The sequence below is a fragment of the Peromyscus maniculatus genome, chromosome 7 (assembly GCF_049852395.1).
Source record: "Peromyscus maniculatus bairdii isolate BWxNUB_F1_BW_parent chromosome 7, HU_Pman_BW_mat_3.1, whole genome shotgun sequence".
In the NCBI taxonomy this organism is placed as follows: Eukaryota; Metazoa; Chordata; class Mammalia; order Rodentia; family Cricetidae; genus Peromyscus; species Peromyscus maniculatus.
The window spans coordinates 109,619,047-109,645,374 of NC_134858.1; the positions used below are offsets into that span (position 1 = coordinate 109,619,047).

Genomic DNA, 26,328 nt, shown 5'->3' on the forward strand with positions numbered 1-26,328 from the left:
TAAAATATGTGCTATGTATCAATATTTATGAGCCATTTGTAGAGTTACTCTGAATGTTTTCAAATTTATACAAGTATCACATTTTAAATATTCATCTTCTAGTTGCGTGTTTCATCACAGACTCAGGTTTTTTTTGATAGTTTTCTGTGCTAGTTGCAATCGCAGCTTCTAGAAATCATTACTGTCTAATTGTATTTCATTGTGTGACTGTATTAATTTACCCATTTTCCTGCTAGGTGGCATTTAGGTTGGCTCATTCCCCCATTAAACATTCTTGCAAGCATGCTGCTACTCCCTCTTGCAAAATTCAATCAAGAAACTTTCCTGTAGGTGGGGTTGGCACATTTGGGTTGTGCTTATTTTGAACTTCATAAGTTATTGCCGTCTTTTCCCAAAGGGTAGTTCTAATTTATACCCCACCAATTCTGAATGATCCTCTATCATCTAGCATCCCCACCCAAAGTTTGTGTTGCCCAAATTATTTGTGGCTAATGTAAAGATCTGTCATTGAAAATTTGTCCTCTCCCTCAATATTGGTGACACCCCTCATCATATGGTTTCAGAGTCCTTTACAAGTCATGCTGAAATTTAATCTATGTAACCATGCTGACAGCTAGAGGTCCTCAGAGGTGGCAGCTCATAGGGACACAGCCCTAGGGCTTCATACTGTCACCCCAAGAGTGAGCTGCTTATCTCAGGAATGGGCTTGTAGTAAGGACTAGCCCTCCTTCCCTCTCTCCTGCCCACTCTCAGAACATGGATTGCATGCCTCCACAAGTCCATGACAGCAAGAAGACCCTTTTGTTGATTTGCCAATATCCTTTACATATGTTAATAGATATACTACATATATGAGCATTTGTGTGTATGTACATGTGTACATGCCGTAGCTCCTAATCACAATCTTCTTTTTATACCTTGCCATGGTGATATTTTATAAAGGAATTTTAAACTTCATGGTGATCAAAATTTATTAAATTTTTTTGTTTTACTCCTATCCTGTGTGTTCTCTAGAAAACTCAATATATACCCTGGGGTCATGAGTATAACATTTTATTGCTCTCCTGACACTTCATGGCTTTGCTTTTTTCATTTACAATTTACTCCACCTCAAGGTCATTTCCCGATACTTTATTTTTCACAGGGAATTTTTCAATATTGTTTCATTCCTTTGGGTAGGTAGTTTTATTTCTACAGTTTGAACTGAAACATTTTCATATGCATCTATTTCTAGATACTGTGGTTTATTTGTTTGGTTATATTACTTTGTTAATGTGTTGATACTGTGAAGCTTGTGTGTGTGTGTGTGTGTGTGTGTGTGTGTGTGTGTGTGTGTGTGTGTACATGAATGCTTCTAAGGATCAAACCAGAACTTTGCACATGTTAGGTCAATGCTCTACCAATAAGCTACACTCCACCCCTACCATATGATCTTAGAAAGTGTCTTTTATATTTAATAAAATAATTTCTTCCTCCCGTTTCTAAAAATTAATTTTCTTTGCTGATGACAATTTCTTATAAAGGTGAGGATACACTTTTAGAGTTTCTTGACAACACATCTCAAGTTATGATTTCAGCTATGCAGGCTCCAGCTGCTGCAATAAATATCAGTTACCAGTATCTGATATTTAAAATCTGAATATTCTGTGTCTGTGGCTATGCTTGACTTTTCATTTATTTTTAAGTATTGTTAACATTTCTTTTTCCATCAATTCCATCATAATTAAGATATTTTATTAACCTGTTCATTTAGCCCCAGTTTATCTTAAGAGACAGAAAAGATCCACTCTTCACTGAAGTTTGGCATTTCCTTTTACATATTATAGAGTCATGGTGTTCAAGTAGCTCTCTACCCTGGCATGTGTCTCCCAGAATTTGCTGTAGTGAAGTGTATTTATGTGACTGGTCCTCAGCAGTATAAGAAAGACTCAGAGACCATGATGATTGGCACGAAGAAGGAGGAAATTCACTTTACTGTGAGAGGGAGTCAATAGAGGAGGAATCAGGTAAGGGAATGGCTAGTTGGCATGGGTATGTTACAGAAGACCTGCAAAAGATACCTTCCATGGGCAGATCCTGGGGTGAGATATCACAGTGGCTAATGAAGATCATCATCATCAAGGTTGGGCTATTGAGAAGATATCACCATCAAAAGACCATCAGTGGCTGGCAGATGGCAGGATCAGTAGAGAGCTAGGTGTATCAGTGAACAAACTTAAGAATAGTGGTACTCTAGGATGATAGTACCAAGTGATGGTGCTTAGCTCCCAGAAGTTAATGGCCATAGGTGCTGCTGTGACAGGTATATGGGGGAGGCCCAGGACATTGTCTGATGGGAGACTTGAAAATGGTCATTAGAACATGATGTCTCTTGGAGAAAAATGGGTAGACCAACTAATATACCATTAGAAACAGCAAGAGTGTTCTAACGTTTGTCTTGTGGTTCTCCTTCATCCTCTGACTCTGAGATGAAATAGCTCTGTGATTCCTTCATTCCTTCTGATTAATCTTCATAGATAACTGTTCTCAAATAAACTACCAGGAAGTTCATTTTTCTTCCCAAGGAAGTGGCATTCTTCTCTCTAGTGCACATAAGCTGTATGTGGCTCATCATTTTTCCCTTTTGCTTTGGCTGCTGGGAAGTCTGGTGTTGGTGTTTGTTCTTAACAATTATCATAGCATTCCTCAACAAGAAAATTTTAATTTAGTTTATTTTTCATTCTAGGATTACCGTTAATGTTCATTTCTCTTAAGATGTATTTTTATTATGTGTGCATGAAGCAGGAACTGGAACAGATACATTGTAAAGGGAAGCTGCCGACTGGCTTGCTCCTCACGACTTGCTCAGCCTGCTTTCTTACACAACCCAGGACCACTTGCTCAGGGTGGCATCACCCATGGTGCTCTGGGTCCTCCCACATCAATCATTAATGAAGAAAATGCCCAAAAGACTTGCTAACAGGCCCAGCTGATGGAGGAATTTTCTCCATTGGTATTACCTTGTCTTAGATGACTATAGAATGTATCCATTGCCAAAATAACAAAACAAAGAACCGAAACTAACTAGCACAGTGCATGTGAAGATCTAGGATACTTAGGATTTCAGCTGTTGGGGAAAGGATGTGACAAAGAGAGATATGAAGGAATAGGTGTGTGTGTGCCTCTCCTCCATGTAGCAAGGAACAGTCAACAGTGACTAAAACAAATACATCACTACTGCCTATGAGAGCATTTAAATGAGATTGCACATAGACATAGTAGCCAATCAAAGTAGATATTATGTAAGACAACATGAATGCTCATGCTACATATTAGTGTTCATATGTATGCAGTCATGCCAGTGTATTCTACCATACCACCAATGCATAAATGCATAAATGCAGGCTCCACATCACCTTTTGCCTTTTCCTAGCATGGTCTGAAAGCTTTAGATTTTGCATTGAAAGCATAGATCATAGACATCTGAGTCTTCCAGAGACTAGTTGAGTGCTCCCTGATGTGACCAATCCCTGTGATTATTACATCAGGGAAGGAATGATGTTGTCTGAGTCAGGTAAATCTCCAAGGCAGATGACATTCAGGCCGCTAAGGCAATCAATCATAAAATGATCTTCTGGCAGACTCAGCTGCCAGGGTTTTCATCTATTTCCACTTAAACAACTGCTTTAAAAGCATCTCACTGTGTCTCCCTTAGGAAATTATTTCGTTGTATAATTGCCCTTGCTTCAAGTGAAATTTTCTTAATGTCCAATTTGAATGGCCTATTTTTTCAGTCTCAGGCCATTGCTCTCTATTACATTACTATTAAGCACCTTTAGTAATTCCTATTCCTTTTGGAGAGGGTGAAATTGGCTCCCACATCTCATTTGCAAATGTGGCCTCATGCTTCCAGACAAAAAATGGACAACATGGGAGAGTAACAGGGGATCATGCAGTCTTTGAGAAAGGCAGGTGATTTTCTTGCTTCTGAGTTTTCACCCACTTTTGAAAGCAATTTGTGGCAGTGCTGCAGAGAGCCAAGAGTATGCCTTGCACATGGCCTTTTTCTGAGTGTGCTGGAACAGCAAGGCAAACACCCTGAGCCTGTGTTAACCTCCACTCGTGTCCTTCGATGAAGGGAGGAAATGCAGCTCCAGGAACAGACCTGCCTACTGCTTTGCTTTCCCAGGGTGCAGGAGGACCAGCTGCAAAGGGAAACCAGAAACTAAGGTGGAGGGAGATGGGGAGTCTTTGGGCAGCACCATGGCAACCAAAGCTTGAGGACTTCAAAGCTTTTCCACATTCAAATTCTTCTGAGGCACACAGATTAAGCTGAATGTCACTTTGTCTTTTACACGTGTATAGATCTGTCACTTTGGGACACTTGAATGGTGTGTTGGAAGTAGAAACATGATTCTGAACTTAATAGCAAGCTGCCTTCTTTGCTATCTATCTATCTATCTATCTATCTATCTATCTATCTATCTATCTATCTATCCATCCATCCATCCATCCATCCATCCATCCATCCATCCATCCATCCATCCATCTATCTATCTATCTATCTATCTATCTATCTATTTATCTATTTTTTTGTGTGTAGTGTATATGAATGTGTGTAGTGCTTGTGTAGGTGCACTTGCCTGTATAGGAGGTCATGTGGATACCAGAGATTAACACTGGTATTTTCCTCAATTGCTTCTTTGTCTTTCGTTTTTGGACAGGGGTTCTCAGTGAGCCTGCAGTTCACTATTTAGGATAGTCTGGCCAGCTAGCAACCCTCAGCATCCTTTTGTTTCTTCCTCATTGCTTTGGAGTTAGAGGCACACACATGCTGTCATGCTTGACTTTGACATGGGAGTTGGGGATGCGAACTCAGGTCTTCATACTTCTGCAGCAAATGCTCTGCTCACTGAGATGTTTCCTCAGTCCCTCGCTACCTTACTCTTAGTTTTAGGACCTTTGTGAACCTGGCTCCCAGTTTCTCCCTCCCCATGTTCTCTGTGTTCTCAGTGTCTAAATGCCATCCCATCCCTACATGCACCCTCAGAAACTGAAAGGATGAGGCCTCCAGATGAAATAAGAAAATGTCACTTCTTGAAGGAGGTACAGTTCAGGAGTACAGGGCTTTCCCATTATGTGCAAGGCCCTGGGTTTGTGGTTCTTAGTACTGACAGTAAATAATAAACAAATAAAATGAATGAATAAGAGAATGAATTAACAAATTAATTAATTAATTAATAAACAAAGAAATAAAATGTGGTTCTGTTCTCAACCCAAGTAGCCTAGGCCTGTGCACAATCCATCTATGCATTCTTTAAGCACCCTATGAATCTGGGTTTGTTCCTAAGCTGCATGGCAGATGCAAATAAAATCCCCTCCTGATTGACAACTCCTGTCGGTTCCAAGTCTGACCTCTTTTCATCCTGAAGAGTAAAATTCAATAAAGACTTACAAAACAAATCAAGTAGCAAATGTAAACATCAGGGCCTTCTCCGTGCTGCTGTCCTCAGGGCTACTGGCGCATTGTCTCAGAGGGGTCCTCACAGAGCCCAGGAGAGTGATGAAGACGGCTTTGAGGAGGGATCTTCCTCTCCAAAAGGTGACCATCAGCTCTCCCACCTCCATGCAAGTCAATGCCAAAGAGCAACAGGGCACCAGCTCTTAGGGTTACGATTTTTGCCACTGATGACACATAAATAGTGGCAAGTCTTTCTATAGAAATTATTAGAGGTTTGGGACCTGGCTAGAAGTTGGTAGAGATTTAAATTGGAAACAAACATTAATAATAAGAACTATTGGAAAAGAATGCCAAACCTCTAGCAAAATAGCCCCTCCCAGTCGAGAAGGGTGTTAGGGGGTGAGGAGAGAGTGAAATGAAGCAAAAAGCTCTGATCTTACGTGGAAGAAGTTGTACCCATAGGAGTAAAGAGGCAAAATCCTGAGCCATGATGGGTAAGTGTTCTCATCATTTTCCAATACAGGATCACAGGAAGTAGCTGTCAGATTTCATTGTGTATCAGTAATAATCAAATTGTGCTGGAGGCTCCACAGCCTCCCATGATGTCTCCAGTACTGGCTCAGGCTGTCTCAGACTCTGACAACTTATGTTCTCTTTGCTCTGATATGCAGCCTAAGGTAGATTTTCTGTTGCAGTTCCCTCTGGGTCAGATGTGCTCTTTCCCATCTTGAATGAGAACAGCTGGAATCACAGGTATGGCAAGCTGGAGAGATCAGTCCTATCAACATTCCCATCGTGGAGGGGGTCAATGCCTTTGAGTCACCCACTCTCCTGTAAGTCACAGCAATAAACTCACTGGGTCATTAAGCTGGACTTGGATTGAATCTTTTCCATGGTCTGTCAGGGCTCTGGGCTCTGTTGGTGAACAGATATTGCTTTGTGTCTCTCTATGAAAAGTCAAGCAATTGTAGGGCATTTTCATGGGCTGATTCAGAAGGCTTCCAAGCCTGGAGATGAAATGCATTCTGGGTTGTTCCTTGATACCAGTAGTAGCCATGGCACAAAGGAAGACCTTAGCTGTTTATGTTCATCTGTGGTTTCTGAATGAAGACACCTTTCAAATGTATCCCTTCTTATCTTTGGAGGCATATATTCTTTTAGGAACCATGGGTGGTATTGTATTGCTTAGTGTTGGGAGATCTTGCTAAGGTGCCTGTTACCTGTTTATTCTGCCTGCCAGTCTTGGTCAGTCCAGCCAGAACCACTCTCCATTTCCCAGGATGCTCAGTTTTGCTCAGTCACCTCCCACTCCAAACACCCTAAATCTTATTTCATGTTTTCTTGTGTTTCCTTTCTCTACAGGCATTCCTCTAAGCTGGGCTTATGACACATCCACACCCATCTCTGCAAACCCAAATGCTACATGGTACAGGCTCATAGAACCACAGCTAAATAACTTGTCCCTTTCTTTGAATTGCTATTTTTATGTTATTCTTTGGATGAGTCCCATAGCTAATGTATTTTTATTTACTGAAACACTGGCACAATTTATTCTAAAGCTTTACAAGCTTCTTAAAGGTAGGGGCTCCATGAGCAGTAGCTCATGGTATTGAAATTATGGAGTAGCATCCCAGTTAGCTTTCTATTGCCATTACCAATACCATGACCAAAAGCAGTCTGGAAAGGATTTTTTTGCTTATACTTCCACATCACAGTCCATCTTTGAGGGAAGTAAGGGCCAGACTTCCAGCTGGAACCTAGAGGCAAAAACTGAAACCGAAACTTTGGAGGAACACTGCTTACTAGACTGCTCCTCATGGCTTGCTCAGCCTGTTTTCTTATAGCAGCCAGGACTACCTGCCCAGGGCTTGCACTAAGCAAAGTGAGCTGATATCTATCTCATATCAATCATTAACGAAGAATATTCTCCATAGAGAACTGGCCCATAGGCCAAGCTGATAGACATATTTCCTCAGTTTAGGACTCCCCTTTCCAGATAATTCTAGCTTGTGCCAAGTTGACAAAAGCTGACCAGGGCAGTGAGGATGCAGTAAGAACATGGTGAATAAATTGTAACATAAATCTCTGTCATTGCATTTGATCACATAGTGGGGGGAAGACTCATCAGAGACAACTATATTCATACACGTTATATATCTATGTGACCACGCACTCATAGATATAAATGTAGAGATAAAGTCCTTCAACATTAGGAATTCAAAAGTGACGATTCAGAAATATGACATTACAACATTTCCCTCCAGATTCATACTCCATCCTATGGTGCAAATGCAGCAACACCAAAAGCTGTCAGAAGTGGGTCATGGTTTTGCATTTAGACATAGAACATTGTTTCTACTGAAATTAAAGCAAGTTCTAAATAGGTTATTATTTTAGGATTTTCACATATGTAATATATGAATAGTATATATGCAAATATATAATAATAGATACAAATACGAATGATTTATCTCTATCTGAAACTATCTATACTTACCCATACATACATACATACATACATACATACATACATACATATGCAAGGTCTCACTATGTAGATTAGGTTGGACTTGAAGTCAGAGATCTGCTTGCCTCTGCCTCCTCCAGTGCTGGGTGTGAGCCACCATGCTGACTTGTAATGCACACACACACACACACACACACACACACACACACACACTTCTTTTAAAGGGAGGCCAGAAGAGAGCATGAGATTCCCTGGGATCAGAGTTACTGATGGTTGTGAGCTGCCATGTGGACTCTGGGACCTAAAACCAGATCCTCTGGAAGAGCAGCAGGCATGCTTAACTGCCGAGACATCTTTCCAGTTCCTTCCTATGTATTTTCTTAACTAGTTCCTCATAAAAGTAGTCTTTTGATAGAGTCTGTGACTGAAGGTGACTTTTTGGCAAATTTATGGAAATTATGGCTGCCTTTTGGAAATTCTTAGTATAAGTTAATATATTAAAGGTTTTCAGAAACCATGTAGCTTTAACAATATTAATTCACCTTTACTCCTTCCTCTCTCTAATTGCCCTAGACACTACCACATAACAGCTCTAAGTAGCGTGGAGCAAAAAAAAAAAAAATGTTCTGGGCTCAAGGAGATGCTCAGTGGTTGAAACATTTCCTGCACCAGTGTGAGGACCTGGGTTTTGGTCCACAGCACCCACACGGAGCTATATGTGGTGTTGCACATGTGTAATTGAGTCACTTGGACAGTTAGACCGCAAGGGTGGAGGTGGGCACAGGAGAGTGCTCAGGAGCTCTCAGGTCAGCTAGCCTGCCACTCTCAGCAAGGAGCTGGAGACCCGGGCTTGATACATAAGGCGAGGCCTGGCCCCTGAGGTTGCCCTCTGATCCCCACACATGTACCACAGTGCAAGTGCCCGTTTTATTATTTTAGAATTTATATAGATGTATGAGATTGGGTTGGGCTTGAACTCAGAGATCTGCTTGCTTCTGTCTCCACCAGTGCTTGGTTTGAGCCAACATGCGTCACTTGTTAAAACTGGGAGCATGTATGCATGCCCCTACCTCAAACATCACATGTACACAGATTAAAAAAAAACTGCTCAAGGAAAATATTTTAAGAAATAAGAAACTTACAATCTGCTTATTTAAAATATTGTGTCTACTACATTTTGAGAATCCCCAAAGATCTATTTAGCTTTACTTTGAAGGTGAGGCATTTCCAGTATTAACTTTGGTTTGTAAATGATCAAGGCATCTATGATATAAGTGCCAGGGAACAGGTGAATGGTGAAGCTGCAAACCGTATACACCTCATGGACCTGTGTGTGGTACGGATGGAGGAGGAGGGTGGAGTGCCCACATATCCATCACAATTTTACTGTTGTCAAAAGTGGGTTCAGAATCTAAATACACCCTCTATGAAAGCTCAAAACTCCATTTCTGTTGCTTCCCCCTCACTGTATTTGATTTTTCTAAGTCATTCTTTTAAAAATGTGTTTTTCACAAAGGACTAGCATTTTTAATGGTGATTTACAGCTCTATTTCAGTCTTCAAATTATATTCACAGTTATGTAATCTTATTTCTGTATTGCTGGCACACTCTCTCCTGCCCCACCTCATATCCTGCAGAAATATTAAAACAACAGCACCATAATATGCTCGTCAGAACATTTACTACCAACTATCAGAGCATAGTCAAGACAAAACCCACAAATGTAAGGCAAAGCACCTCAATGTGGTTGTGCTCCTGTTTTAAATGGTCCTGAATAACTAGGATGTAATCAACCATGTGATGAAAGTTTGCATAAGTCATCAGTGAGTCCTTTTACATTCACATAGAGGTGTAGGAGATCATTAGAGATGCCTTTAATTATCTATCCATGTGCTTATTTTTCTAAGTATCTGTATATTAATATCTCCACCTAAAACTTATAAACTGAATAATCTATAATTAAAATGTGATGATGATAAAATTATTAACCAAGCTGAAAAACATTTTGAATGTTCTCTTGACAATAAATTAGACTCTGAATATGCTTTACTTACAAAATCATTATCCTACATAGCCGATTTAAATATTCTAATGCAGGAAAATAGAGGCAAGGCATGGAGATACATCAAATTTAATGCCAGCAAAGAAGGCAGAAGCAGAGACAGAGGCAGGTAGAGCTCTGTGAGTTTGAGGCCAGCTGGTCTGCATAGTGAGTTCAAGGACAGCCAGAGCTACATAATAAAACTTGTCTCAAAAATAAAATTAGTGAAGACAGGAGGAAAGAATGTTTGGCATTAAACAATATTATAAAAAGAATAAATACAAAACCTGTCTATACTATTAGCATGTATAAGGTTTAAATCCACAGAACCACAGAGTCTCAGCAATTCTAAGAACCATAAAACAAAGGCCCAAATTTCCTAGAGTTGTATGGAATGAAGGTAAACATTCAGATTTTGGTAATGAAGGTAAAGATTCAGAATGAAGGTAAAAATTCAAATTTCCTAGAGTTGTATTGAATGAAGGTAAAAACCCAGAATGAGAGCATTGACATTTAGGATCAATGTGCAGGTCTGAAGGTTAAAGGAGATGTGTTTGCAAAATGAATCTGGGCTGGTGAGATGTTCAGATGTAAAGGTGGCTTGCTATCAAGGTGGGGGAGCTGAGGTCCATCCCCGGAACCCCCATGGTAGAAAGGGGGAAATGGCTCCTGCAAGAAGGTATGCTGTGGCTTTCACATGTGCACCATAGCATGTGTGTGCATGCGTGTATACACACACACACACATACACATACACACACACACACACACACACTCACACAGAGTAAATAAATAAATTTAATTAAAAAATGAATCCACATTGGTCAAGACCCTCCTTCCGTTAGGAAAAGAGATTAGCTGGGAAAATGTACTGTCCTCAGTGTGGTTATAGGTTCAAATAGCTCAATTTATATATATATAAATATAAAAAACACTTTCATGGTCAGGGATTAGCTTGATGAAAAAATAAGTAGACCCAGATATGGAAAAATGGAACAGACTTCATGATGAGTAAAATTAATTAGAATATCACAAAAGCTCCCTTTGAAAGGAAAAAGAAAACAACAATAGACAGAAAGAAATGGTAATCTTCTAAGTAGGGTTTTTAAGTGCTTCACTCTACCCACAGCTAAACAACATGAAAATGGAAAACCCAATGTAGAAAATGTGATCAAATAAAAACCAATGAGAATTTTCCTGATACCATTCCTATAACTCATTTTTTGGGCAGGAAATATAAACCATGAAACAATTATTATACAGTGGTATTAAGATGAAAGCTATGAGGTTTTATTCCCTCAAATAAACATTTTCCCAAGGGTCAATCCTCTGAGTCCAGAGTTCAGTTATTATTTTTGAAATGTTATCCTAACTCAATTGTTACCTCAAACCCCATAGGGAATTACACATTGATACAACATTAGCCATCTTGTATCTATATGCAGATGTTCTAGCCTTTGTGATTAAATCATTGCTACTGCTATGTACATTCTTTTTCAGTTACTAAGACAAATGTCAGCACCTTGGAGTTGTTGGCTTGCTGTCGAAACCAGTGGTAGTTTGGAGTGCACGGTCTAGTGGCTCTTCTATATTACTATAAACACATTGATCTTCCAGGTACATGGTCCAACTCCAGGAAAAACAGAACAAGACTAGGTGTAGAGTAGGCATTCTTACTAACATTTAGAATTTCCTAGTAGGTACAGTATATCTATACACCTCCAACATTCCTTTAATTAATTAAAAGTAATGATATGAATATCATCTTATATTCAAAACCCTTATAATAATCTCAAGATGAGGGACTATTGTTGGTAGGTAAAGTGTTTGCTGGTAGCATCTCTTGGAGAGACATCATTCAGCTGTACATGCCTGGGAGCCACTTTTTGCATTCAGCATTCATGAGATGATGCCCAGAAAGGACAATAATGACACTAATAAGACACAAGCTGATACTGAATGTTCAGGTGTAAATGAAACTTCTATATCATTCCTCTCAAAGCACAGTGAACACTACAGAGGAAGAGATGCAAGAATGGAAGAGTTGGAGTGTCCTGAGCACTGTCTTCCAGTCATAAAAGTGGGGCACAAATGATGCCACAGAAGCGATGATTACCTGCACAAAATGGGGCCTGTTGACATCCTATCACAGGAGAGGGAGGCTTATGAAACCCCGCCCCACCCCAGGAACTGTAGGAAGTTAATGGTTGATGGGAGGATGACTTTCCCCCTAGATGAGTAATGCATGCTCCTGTAAACAGTCCCCTCCCTATCTTTGCTTCTGTAAGAAGCTCTGATGAAACCCATTGATCCATTAAAAACAAACAAACAAGCAAGCAAAAAGTGCCATGGAAGTAGTGGAGCTGATTTAGAAGAGAGAGGGTATGAGAGTGTGAGGAATCACTGAGGTTAAACGCGATCAAACTGCATTCTCTACAAGTATGAAAATGTTACCATCAAGTTCAGTCTGTATAATTGACATCTGCTAATAAAAACATTCAACAAACAAGCAAATAGCATATTGAAAGAGACTGAAACAAACTGGTGGTAAAAACATGACCTTCCTCCACAAGGTCAAATAAGCTTTTATTTTGATTAAACACTACATACCATATATATCCATTTAAAAAAGAAAACTCTATAGTGTATATAAATTATTCCTTCCATTCCTTAGCTCTTTTCTTTTCCATTACAGCTTTGGTACAGTGTGATTTAGTTTATATATTTTTAAATACTTTAGCATCACAAACTCAACACAAAGTACAAAACTAATCCGAATCAGGGATATTGTAATCTACACAGTGGTATTCAGTGGTAGGAGAAAATCTTACCTTGATGAACTCATGTCACTAGCTAAGCTAGAAAGGCATACCTAGCAGACATGACAGAAATATGCACCATTAACCAGCTAATGTGTGTATTAGTCTTTGATTAGTTTGTACAGAACACCAGCAGCAATCATTTGAGTGTTGAGTGAATACAGAAGTCCTTGGCCAGTCGCCCTAGTCTCCTCTTCCTGTGAAGGCCATGAGTTAACATCTGATGAAGTGGACCACAGGCAGCCTGAGTTCTCAGAACTTGACCTGCCAACTCGCGTTGCTCATGCTTGCACAGTTTGTCCTGCAGCTAGCAGACATGACAGGGACCGTGCTGGAAGGGCAGTGTGGACCCATCAACCTTAGGTTGTTCTGAGGGCTTGGCGGCGTGACGTTACAGTACACAGGCATTCCGGTGGCTGGGAGTGACCCTTGGCCTGCCTGATTGGGCAGCATGATTGGCGGTTGGTATGTCTGCTGGGGCACTGCTTGAGAACCTTGGGTCATTGGCACCTGTGCAAGACACAAGCAACAACAAAAAAAGCTTCTTTGATGTCTTCAATGAAGGGTATGATGTCATAAATATTACTCAAGTGTTGGAGTTGGACATAACAGGTCCCTAATCCTATACTTACCATTTATCAGCTTTTTCACTTGGAGAAAGTCATTTGCCCTGCCTGACTGTACAACTTCTGATATTGTTGCATGGCGTCATGGCTTATGAATCATTGTGCTACATTTACAGGTATCCCAGGATGCAGGTCGCCTCTGGGCCATAGGTTACACATGCATGGATATCATTTGGATAAGTTCATCTCTGTCAACGAACCAAAGACCCACTGGAAGTATGGCAGAGACAGATCCCAAGATGCAGCAGATGTTTAGGTTCATGGACTCTGAGAGTCTCATTCCCTTCTCCCTCTCCTCCCATCTTCTGTCTTCTTCCTTTGCCCCAGGACAGCATCTGGATGCTCCTCTAGCTTTCTCTTAGTATGGAAACCATGCCCCTTTCTGGTTTCATGAGAAGTAGCTTAGAGCCTACTTTAGTAAGGAGAGGGTTTTGTCCAGGTAGATGGGTTGAGCTAGTTTCTTTAAAGCTAGAAGCACCCAGTACAGCTAAATTGAATGACTGAATCATTTTACTCACTCCTCATTTCTTCTTCTAGAAGGCTTCAGGTTACAAACTATGAAAGCATACATGATATGTGTTAAAGACTCAAATTGCTCTGATCTGGAGAATGGAACTGTGCCTGCATTATTGAGCTTCAAATGCATCTGAGATGCCATTTAAAAATCCATGATCACTTGAAACTATGGTAGAATAAAGTTTACTTGAGTGAATACAAAATATATTTGGTTTGCTACCAAGTATCATTTCAATAGAGTGCTCCAAGGGTCTTCCTGTGTAGAATATTAAAGCATTTTCTTTTATGAATAGAAAGTATATATGGAAGTAAATTCAGCATAGCATTTAAAAGCCCAGACATTTGGAATGGCACCTGAACACTATTTTCTCCTTCTAGTTCTCAATTCAAAGTCAACTAATGGTTGGGTGGGTCAAGCATCCATGGCCCTACTAACCACCTAACACAAGGAACTTCCTATAGTGTTTACTTGGAAAAATGTGGATTTGTGGCTGGGCTTTCCCTGTTGCTGGCACAAACCTGGTAAGAAGACATGGTTGGATAGGAGACCATCACACCCTGCACTGGGGCTCCTTGCTGGCTGCTCAACACACCCTGGCTGTGAGGTGACTGCTGCACTCCCATCAGGCCTTGGAAACCCTGCTGACCAGACAAGACTGGCTGGTAGCCTGTAAAGGAAAGAAAAAAAAAAGATCCTTCTGAATGGATTGTAAGAAGTTATAACAGAGAAAAACTGTGGCAATGCTTTGGGTGTGAGCACTTGTTTCAAAGTGATTCTCAGACGTCTCAGTCTCCATGCTGTGAATATGCTCTCCAGGTGTTTGCTTCCTAAGAATGAAAAGTTTTCTAAAAGGAATATTGAAGTATAGGCAATATTATGGTTTCAAAAGGTCTACTGACATTTCCATTGCTACATAAAACAGTCCAATAAAAATCTTCTGATATTTCTATTGTTACAAAGAATGGTCTAATGAAAATCCTCTGACATTTCAACTGCTGCATAGGATGCTAAAAAATATCTGACATTTCTATTGTTACACAGAATGGACTAAAGAAAAGTTGGTATTTCTACTGTCACACAGACTCATCCAATGAACATATGTGACTATGATTAATTCTTCACTACACAGAGGCCTCTTTTGACATCATAAATTATAGCTTTCATGTTTGGCTTCCTCAGTGGTCTCAATAATTTCAGATGATTACAGATGTTTTAGTTTAAATGACTGCTTTACTTATTTTCCCACTCTCCTGAACTAGCTTTATGTATGCAGGGACCACAAAACAGTTTATTTACATAGTATGGATTCTGCTTGGCCATGTCCTAGTGAACAAGATGACTCCCTATGCTGAGTAATTAAATATCCACTGGGGGAAATGTGTCAGCAGGAGAAAAGCGTTTTTTATTCTGTTCAACAATTAGCTCCTAAGAGAACATTCCAGTTAAATACTCAATAAATAGTCATGAACATATATTAGATAGTATAGAATACAGTATTTTTAAAATTTACACATTTTTATTCATTTGTTGGTTGGCCTCCTTTTCTTTCTTTTTCTGAAGTGATAGAGCAGATTTGATTCATTTATTTTTGTCCTCAAAACAAGCAGTTTAAAATGCATTGTAAAAATATATTGATAACTGTTCTTATAAATGTCAAAGAAAGTTACGACTTAGATAAGATGATACAGTAGTAAATAAACACTTCAGCCCCTGCTGTAAAACAAGGTGTGTCCAGAGCTTATATAATATACTGCTCGGAGAAATTGAGGAGAAGAGAAGGGAATCTTGCCACAGACACTGAGATAAGTTGTACAACCTGAGTCTAAAAATGCAACAACAATACAGGATGTGCACATTGTTAATAAACACCACATATTGAGTAGTTGTGAAAGCTGTGACTTCATAGTGAGGAAAAAGAAAGTGGTAGCTCTTCACAGAAGAAAACACTTGGCTGGATAAATATACCTCTTCATTGATATCAGAAATATCCTGGAAACATAGTCACAGAGAGTTACTGAGCTGTGTTCTCCAAGTCAGTTTGGAGCAAGTTGCTAGTATGGAAGGCAGCAGGTAGCAAGTCTGGGGACGGGCTAAGTGTGGAGGTCTGGCCAGTGGCTACAATTAGAGGCTGGAATCGGTGTCTAGTCTAAAGCTACCTTCTAACCTGTCTTGTATGTACTTTCAGGTTTTATTCCCATTGCACAGCCTGCTCACTATTACAAAGGTTTTTAATTTATTAGGTTATTTTAAATTCTTGTAAGGACACCTCATATAACCAATATAATTAAAGGCAATGGCTGCCTTTCTGCTCTGTCCTCACCACAATGCATGCTCAAAGCTCTCCTTAAAGTGCTCAGAGTCCCATGTAAGCCTCAGAGTCCCATGTAAGCCTCAGAGTCCCATATAAGTCGAGTTAGCATCTTGAAGGGCTCACAGCTATAGTGTGTGTAGTTTAAAGGCAAACCCACCTGACTTGGGTTAAGAAATACCACAAAGGCCTTGCCATTGTTAACACTACTTCTCAAAATGTTTTGGATGTAGAGGTGCTTGAATACATTTTCTTTTAAATGGTTTCTGTTGGTTGTTAGCATCTGCACTCTCCATTCTAATCCATACATTCATCCACCATGAAATTTCCATCACGAGGTTGGCAGGGGGAGGCAGGTGACTTAGCAAAGCACTTGCCTTGTAAGCATAAGGACCTGAGTTCAGTCCATAGAACTATTGTTTAAAACACACGAATCTGGCTGTGATGACACATGCTTGTAATCTCGGTGTTAGGGAGGCAGAGAAAGGCAGAGCCTAGGTGTTGCTGCCTTTCCAGCCTAGTCTAAGGGGTGATTTCCAGGCCAGTGAGGGATCCTAAATTAGAAAGAAAAGTGGTAACACCTGAAGAATCACACCCAAAGTTGTTTTTGTTCTCTCTACACACACACTCACACACACACACACACACACACACACACACACACACACACACACACACACACACACAGAAAGAGAGAGAGAGAGAGAGAGAGAGAGAGAGGAGAGAGAGAGAGAGAGAGAGAGAGAGAGAGAGAGAGAGAGAATCCACATACACAAAAGAAACGTATATCCTGAAAAGAAAATCTGAGACTATTTCACCATTTCATCTAAGTTCTTTGTAGCACGCACTGTTATGCACATAAGAAAATAACTTGATATGGTTGTGGGAGAGTTACAATCAATTACGAGCTGAATTCTCTCTTACCATTTGTTTTTGTAACAGAGAGCAGCAGGCAATGTGAACTCACTGTCAAGGTCACACCACTGGGAGTATTATAAGAGAAGAGTATTTATGCCTGAAACCTGAGGGCAATCTTTTAATATTTGGGATCTCAATGGATCTTTTACTGACTTCATGTAGCTGCTAGATCAGTGGTTCTCAACCTGTGGGTCATGACCCCTTTTGGGTATTGAACAACCCTTTCATAAGGGTAGCCTAAGACCATTGGAAAATACAGACATTTACATTACGATTCACAACAGTAGCAAAATTACAGTTATGAAGTAGCAATGAAAATAATTTTCTGGTTGGTGGTCACCACAACATGAGGAACTGTATTAAAGGGTCGCAGCATTGGGAAGGTTGAGAACCGCTGCTCTAGACAAATCAAATAAAAAATGAAGACGAAAGGAGAAGCAAAGAAGAGGTGAAGAGAGTAAGGGCGAAGGTGGCCTGATGTCTGAAGCTCATTTGCATATTTGCTGATGGAACACTCATCCTTCCATGGAGTCATTGTGTTAACAAAGTGGTATGGCTGAGAAGAAACTCATGTACCAGCACAATATCTAAACCAAACTAAGGTGAAGGAGAAAGAATAGAAGTATAAAGATGTTGAGAGAGAGAGAGAGAGAGAGAGAGAGAGACAGAGACAGAGACAGAGAGAGACAGAGACAGAGACAGAGAGACAGAGAAACGGAATTCCTTTGTAGAAAAATAAAGGCAATATTCAAGGCCAGGCAAAGCATGTGGGAACTGAGTTGCCTCATCTCCATGTAGGGCACAGCCTGCTGCAGAGCAATACATCCTTTCTGAGTGCCCAGGTGCAGGGACACACAGCCTCTCCCTCCCCAGGCCTCATCCCAGGGTTATTTGTGAGAGTTAGCATTTGGTTATGCAGAGCAATATGCTACCAGCTCTGCACCAGGACCCCACAGTAAACACACGCAAGGCAAATAAGGATTTATGAGGGGAGGGGGTGAATAGTCTTCAATTTCAAGATGAAAACTGAAGTGTAAGGGAGGCTCAATTTATATTCATGAATCCCATTCGTTTCTCAATTCCCTCTCCAGGCAAGAAATTTACATCTGGAATGGTTTAATTGGAGGTACCCATTTCTTTAAATTACGCCAGGGAAGGTGGGCTACAGAGGGGTCCCTGAGACAGGAGGCTGCTGGGAATGTGAGCTGAGCTCCCGTGCAGATGCAGAGAACTAAAAATAACATAGTGGTGACCCAAGAATGAACCAGCAGCTTCTGCCTGGGACAGCCTTTGTCTGAGGCAGAGATGGCACAGCCCCTGGCAGCCTGCTTATCTTGCCTGCTCAAATGAAAAATGTGTTCCAGTTTGTCAATTGGTAGCTGTGAAATGATCACTCTTTCATATTTATTGAGGATTAGTCAGCTATAATACATCTTACAAAATAGAAAAAAGCAACACCCTGCTGCCTGATGGGCTTGCTCAGGAAATGATGAAGACATTAGCTGTTTTTATTATTTTGTACTCAGTCAAGATTGATTCAATTTTCAAGTCACGTGTGCCATTTATTTTTCTGAAAGTGAAAAGGTTAAGGGTGGATGGATGCCTCCTGGCCACTAAAGAATCAACTCTACTAAGTGGAGACTTTACAGAATGTACAATGTCTAGTCCTTGTAAATCTGAGAAAGTCAGGCTTAAAGTACATGAAAGGTTGAATGCTGTGGGTAGTTTGAGGGACTTGGTTAATAGTCAATCAACAACAAAAGTTTGTCCTGATGCAATACAATGAAAACTCAGAATGTAAACCAATCTACGTGATAAATTGTTGCCACTGCTATTTTAACTCTAATTTAAAGGATCTGCTCCAGATAACACTTGGGAAAGACTGAGATGGCAACAGAAGCCATCAATTGGGGATTTCGGGTAAGCCTGCGCTGTTGGCTGTGGAAACTGAAAACCAGGGAGAGTGGCAAGAGAATGGATTTCTCACAAAGTTAGTTCTGGTTATCTTAACCTAACCGAGCAGTGTGATTTACATGTTAAGCTATTAGTGAAGCATTCTTAATGTGGTAGATGTCTTTTTCTACTACTAGTTAACAGTCTGTGCAATATAATGATTTTTCCTATCTGGGGTGATAGCTCAGCAAGTAGAGTGTTTGCCATGCAAGTGTGAGGACCAGGGTTCTGATCCCCAGAACCTACATAAATGCTGGGTAGGTGGTATTCTGCCTATAATTTCAGCATTGGGAAGGTAGACACAGGGCATCCCTGGAGCAAACTGGCTACTGAGACTAGCCATATCAATGAGCTCTGGGTTCAACTGAGAGGCCCTGCCTCAATGAATTGAGTAGAGATCAATTGAAAAAGACTGGCAATGTTGACCTTAGGCCTCTACATGTACACACACATAGACCTATACTCACACACATACTCATGCACATATACCACACAGTTATCCAGAGGAGCCAAGGTACATATATCGTGCATTCCCAAAGAATTACCTCTGGAATAGCTTGCTTCTGGATTCAAACTCTGCTCTTTCGTCTAAGGTATAAGGTAGGATCATGGCAGTTTCTGATTATGGCAGAGCTGGTTAGGAACATGAAGACTGATTGCTGATCCAGAACTGGCCCCTTCTTTTGTAAGTTACCATTATCTGCTGGTTTTTGGCTGTGATGGACTCTTCTAAGTCTTCCTGTGCTTAGAAATCATCCATGGTAAGCCAGCCTTACATGTTGATCACACACCTGGCTCAGACCCAGTGTGAATTAAGTGCTTTTGCATGATGCTGCAGAATGCAGAGAAGTAGTAACTATCATGAAACGCCTTTTATGGAAAATGATAGCTTTAAAGGGTGCAGTGAATCATTAAAGAGTCAAAGCTACTAGAAGAGACAACTAGAATTTATGCCACGCTTCTGACCCTGTAGCCTCTTGCTTTCTCTCTCTCTCTCGATGGAAATGCTATTTATTACACAGGCTTCCCCCTCTCTTGTACCTAATATAATCTCTCTCATGTGGCAGGTATTCAATGACCATTTAGTACATTAATTGTTTTCTCAATAGTTAAAATGGTTAGATGAAGAGGTGAAGAAATATGGCCCACAGTTTCTGAACAAGATCCTCTTCGTATGAAAGAAAGAAAATCAAAGCTGAAACATGATTGCCTCATGAAAGCCAACTCTTACCCCTTATAAGTGCCCTGAAGGACAGTTGTACAGATGATGGGAGAGCGGGTGGACCCTCAGGGTGTAGAACGAGGTTGGCTTACTCTCTGAAAACCTTGGAAGAGCAGGCAGGCCCATCTTCAGTTTCACTCTCTTGCACCCTTACCCTGACCAAAAGGAGTTTATAGAGCCAAGTTCTGTCCACCACTGAGGGGAAACTGAGGCAGAAACTCAGCAGCTAGTCACATAACACTCACAGTCAGAGCAAAGAGAAGTGAATGTGCCCATGCTGCCTGCTTGCTTTCTGCTTATGCTTAACTAGCTTTTGCATTCTTAACAGCCCATGAAAGGATACTGCCCATATTTAGGATGGGTCTACCTACATCAGGTAACAGTCAAGATGATCTCTCACAGACTCCCCACAGGCCGAACTGATCTAGGCATTCCTCAGTTGAGGCCCTCTTCTTAGGGAATTTTAGGTTGTGTCAAGTGGACAGTTCAGACAATCCCAGATAGCTCAATTCTATGTGATATCAACTCAGTCAGAACTCTCCTGCACAACTGGCTGACTCTGTGAAGAGCGCTTGGCTGTTGGAGATGGAGGCAGTATTCATAGTATACCATAGTGTACTATATAACATTCATAATATATTCATAGTATATTCATCTGGAAAGCAATCCAGGACCTCACAGGAAGGGCTGGGAAAAACAAAAGTCTCCCTATCCCAGGCCACTTGAAGAGCTCTGTGTTTGGAGCACATGCCGTTGTTATGTGTTCTCACTGGGTGGATACTGTGTGTTCCTTGGTTTCATTTCCCTGCAGTGGCTACCTCTCTAGGACATGAAGCTCTTGCCAACTTCAGCAACCTCAGCCTTTGTTGTTGCAGGGCTGTGGAGGAGGAGCGCAGGTATGGAGCTTTATATTGCAGCATCGCAATATAAAGTGGACTACCACCTTATGCTTCAGAGAGCAGCCTTTGGCACTTCACTGACAGACATCTCCACCTACATCCTGCAAGGAGGTCAGCAGCCCTGAGCTTCCCCCATGCACCTGATTTCACTGTTTTTGATGGCTCTGTACAACTCCAACACAAGCTCCAGATGGATGATCCCCAGTCTAGCAAGCTAGTCCAAGTGAAAAGCAAGGTTTGAGTTTCTCTAAGACATTTTGCTCCATGCCAGGCTGGTAGTGCACATGATTCAAAGCCCGTGCCTGGCCTTTAAGACAAGGAAGCAGAGTATACAAGACTGCCTTTTTCTTTTTTGTTGTGGAAGCCCATTAGGAGCGGTTTCTTCTTTGATGGAAATGCCCTCTTTCACCTTACTTATTGGTAGTCTCTGCATCCATTCCCTTCTTTTCCCTTGATATTTATTATTTAGTGGCTTTAATTCCTCAGGAAGGGGGGGGGCCTTGGCCTGGGAGGAGCCTGCATGGGAATGTGCGATGCTCAGCACACTCCTGCGCAGACCCACCCGTCCTAATGACTTTGAAGGGAGCCATGACAGGTCTAAGTGGAGCCAGACTTCCTGAAGAGTTGCTTCTCTCCTCACTTGCTCCTTTCCTCATTAGCTTTCATCCTTCACAGTGAGTAATTCTTAAAAGCCTCTTTACTGTCCCCCGAGAACAACCATGCACAGGTCATTGTCTGATGGCAGCACACATCAGAGGAGCCGTCCTATTACTGCCAGCCCGGGGGCCTCCTCACTGCAATTACACCACCCTGATCCGCGTTATCGCAAATACAAAGCTGCCTTCCTTTCTCTCTTTCCTTTCCTTTCTTTCTTTCTTTCTTTCTTTTTTTTTAAAATCAGGGCAAACATGAGAGACATTGTTAAATGACTAGAGGAGTGGATCATGTGCGGAATTTCAATGAAGGCTCTGAGGGAAGCAGAGCTGAATCCCATTTTAAATGGAAGAGGCTGTCATATTATTGAAGTAATTCTCTGAACTTTCCTGGCCCAGAGTGCTGTGCTGACAGCCGAAGATCTCCAACAATCTGGAGGGAGGAAGGCTGCCTGCAAGGCTCACCAACGTTTTACTTTCTTAATGAGGGTAGGGGCTCAGAGGACAACCTGGCATTCCTGTACCTCACCTGGCCCCGTTAATTTTATGATGCTGCAAACTCACCTGGTGGGTAGCAGGGCACTGAGCCAGACAGAAGGAGCATTTCCCCTAAACAAGCTGGAAGCAGGGCAAAGAGGGAGATGGAGGAGGCTATGGTGACTGTCTCTTGGTGCCTATTTCCACAGATTTAATCTATTTCACCAGGAGGCTGCAAGCCATGAAGTCAGCATTAGCAACCTTCTGCATGGCTACAGGGTGTAAGAGTGTAACCAAGCCTGGCCAGCCACCTCAAGATAATTATTGCAGTTGCAGGTTCAATCGTAGATAGCTATCTATGACTACAACTGAGAGACCTTTTCATAGGCAGCAGATAATGTCTCAAAAGTACCCTGTGGGGCTAAGAAGATGGCTCCGTTGATAAAGCTTTTTGTTCGCAAGTGTGAGAATCAGAGCTCAGATCCCCAGAACCCACATATAACCTGATATCCCAGCATTTAGGATTTGGAGGCAGGGAATTCTCTAGGCAAGCTGGCTAGTAAAGTCTACAGAAGCTACAGTCTCTGTGAGGGACCCTGCTTCAGCAGATAAAAGGGAAAAACAACCAAGAACGAAACTTGCCATCAATGTCCAGTCTCTACGTGCACATACACACACACACACACACACACACACACACACACACACACACACACACACACACACATGAACACATATACATACATACACAGGGACATCATTTGTGTGGAAGCACATATGCAAAAAAAAAAGGCCCCTTTGATATAAGGAATCTTTGTACATTGTTATTTGCAAGCAATCAAACAGACCATCTTGTTCATTTCCAGACTAGTAGGACTTGGTCCCAAATGCTGAACTTAGATTTAGCAATAACATTGGTTTAGTGTTACTGGGCAGCCCCAGCAATGAGCAAGGGTAGAGACAATTATGATATGAGCTAACGTAGAGCTGGCACTAATCAGAGAGGGGACACAGAGACACACTCAGGGAGTGTCTGATCAGGAACAGTCATCTGTGAGATCCATCATTGTTGTATGCTTGAGGAACACAGAAAAGGACTAACCGGCTTCATTTTAATCCTAATTACCAGCGGTCTTTAGGAAGTTCCCCCACCCACCCTGCCCCCTCTATCTTTCATATGCTGGTGATTGACTAAACACCTGGCCTTGAGCTTGCTAGGCAAGTGCTTTGCCACTGAACTAAATCCTCACTCCCAGCTGGAAAGCATCTGTGTGTTCAAGAAAGGGAAATCCCTGTGGACCACACTTGCCAATTTCTGTGGTGCAAATATTCTCACAGTTGCTGGTTTTAAACTACAAAGGCCTTAGAAACCAATTGGCACAATTTCTGATTATTTAAAAGATTATTATTTCTGAGCATATATACATATATTTGTATATGCATGCATGTCTGCATTCGTGGGTGGGGGATACATGTGCACAGCACACCTTATGTGTGTGAGCATGTGTGTGATGGATAGAGGACAACTTCAAGAGTAGTTCCTCAGGATCCATCCACCTTATATTTGAGGTAGGATTTTTCAAAGACCTGAAGTTCCTGAATAAGGCCACTCTGGTTGGCCACTGAATTCCTGGGATCTACTGATTTCTCTCTCCCCATGACTGCGATACCAAGCCTATGCTAAGACATCTGGCTTTCTGATCTGGGTTCTGGAAGCTTGAACTTGGGTCCCCATGCTTATGGAGTGAGCACTTTTTGAGCTCATGTGTCTCTTCAGCTGTACGGTCCCTTGTGTTTTAACAGTGGCTCTTTAAGCTGACAGGAGATACCCCTGGCTCATCCCTAAGCTAATAGTGAGTGTCCAGCAATCTCATCTGCCCTTCACTTTAATTTCTGCTCTTTTTATCTTCCTTCCTCAAATGTGTTCTTTGTTCTTTGCCATTTAACAACTGAGTGACCATAACAGCCATCCCAGGGCTTCTGTGCAGGCTGGAGGAGGCACTAATCAGACAGGGCAAGTGGGAAAGGGGAAAGGAAGACAAGTGGGAGCATGTCTTAGGCTCTGGGGAGCACGGAGGAAGAAACTGCTCTTTCAGGCATTTTTACTTCAAGCAGGGTGTGGGGACGGAAGGCAGTGAATGGAAGGCTTTCAGGTGATTCGTTGACAAGCCCTGATACATGGAGGCTTAAAACTGTTCCACTGGAAGGTCCTTCTCATCTGAATTTTTTCTCCAGACTTGACTCAGAACCTATAGGTATGTAGAGTCAGTACACCAAACATCTATTGATAACAAATCATAAATATAATTCTTTAAAATTATTCATTATGTAAACAACTTTAATGTGGATTACAGATGAGAGAAAACTTGCATATTGATGATATGGAGTGCTTGTTTATGAAAACAATTGAAAGATATTCTAATGCCATACCTGTAACCTGAGGAATGACAACAGAAAAACATTCAAAGTCTTTGTTTTCCATAATTAAAGCATCATATTTATAAAAAAAGCCAAAAACATTTTATATTTCGGCAAAACACTGCCACTCATAACATGCCATGGTCTAGAATTGGAGCCAAAGTGTAGCAGTGTGATTGGTGTTGGATGGGGTGATGGTGTTCACAGTGTGAAGTATAAATGTCATCCATTGACAAGCAAGGCTGCAGTGAAGTTGTGTGAGGCAACATGGGTGAGCATGCTCAGGAAACTCTTGGATTCACTCCATAGTTGATGTTGAGTTCACTTTTGTCCTCATGCACTCATCATTTTATTGCTGCTCATTATTTTCACAACCCACCCTCACAGTCACTCATGTGATGACATGATCCACAACTTAAGAAGCTTCCAATAGGAAGATGAGGAGATAATGCTAATGGTATGAGATGGGAAGAATCAGGATCCACATATGCAAAGGCCAGAGACGTGAGAGTAAGTTCAAAGGTAGTAAGATGGGGGCAGGGAGAGTAGAAGACGACAGAAGCGGAATCAGGATCAAACTGTAGGGTCTTAAATACTATCCTACAAAATGAGATGTAGCGCTGGAAGATCTGATCAGCTGCAAAGTGGTCATGCAGATACAAATGGAGTGATGGAATGATGGGCAGTTTTGTAAAGATACTCCCGAATTCATCAAAGATGCAGAGGTGAAGGTTGGGAGTCTGGGGACAACAACAACAGCCCAAGAGAAACAATGAAGACACAAGCTGAGCCAGGGTAGTGGTGGTAGGATAAGGGGCACATCCAAGAGATATTTAGAATGCCAGCTGTTGTAACCTACCATCCAGGGCAGAAAGCACATAGAGAAGGAATCCCAGCCCTAGAGTACATAAGGCTTGGCAGCTCCTTAGTTGGAGGCACAAGAAGGACCAGTGCATATTAGTTATCAGTAAACAAATGAGCAAAAGGCTCCAAAGTCATTTGTCATGCGACATAGATTCGGAAGTCACTAGGACACGACTGCTCTTGGAGATACTACATTTATGAGTCACTGCCACCCGAAACAGCAATTGAAATGACCTATAAGTCGTGGTCATACTCAAGCATTGAGTTGTGGAAATGAAAACTCAATAGAAGTGTGAGGAGAGGTAGAAAAGCTAGAGAACCAGAAGAGACTGAAATCCAGAAAGCAGAGCAGGAAGGGGGTGTGAGGACAGAGAACAGGGAAATGAAGAGAGCTGCAGAGCTACCATGAAAGAGAAGTGCCAAGCCTGAGTTCAGCAAATCTAGTGACCTGGATGGAAACAAAGGCAGCAGAAGACAACTGTTCCCATGAGAAGAATCGCAGTGAGGTCAAGTACAGGGCAGAGGGCCAGGCAGAGCTAGACACCAGGGCTTGTTTGGACTTTGAAGGTTTATTTTCCATGCTTTTGAAACATGGGATAAAGGTAAGGGTCTTTATATTTTGAAAAGGGGATACATGGGAAATGGTTAAAAATCAAGGAGAGAGTAGAATAGACCACACTCTTCTACGGGCTCTCTGTGATTACTG

At 41.4% G+C, this 26,328-nt stretch overlaps 1 protein-coding gene across 13 annotated transcripts in view; it reads right to left on the reverse strand.

Moving 5' to 3' along the window:
* Positions 1-12,490: 12,490 nt before the first annotated feature.
* Positions 12,491-26,328, reverse strand: part of Arpp21 (cAMP regulated phosphoprotein 21) — a 169,217-nt gene continuing 155,379 nt past the window's right edge. For all 13 annotated transcript variants that reach the window (XM_042281831.2, XM_076577225.1, XM_076577223.1 and 10 more), the window contains 2 exons: positions 14,429-14,577; positions 12,491-13,277 (listed from right to left, as the gene is read on the reverse strand). In XM_042281831.2, coding sequence (XP_042137765.1) covers positions 13,020-13,277; positions 14,429-14,577 — 407 coding nt within the window. In that variant the 3' untranslated portion in view covers positions 12,491-13,019. The remainder of the gene's footprint in view (positions 13,278-14,428; positions 14,578-26,328) is intronic.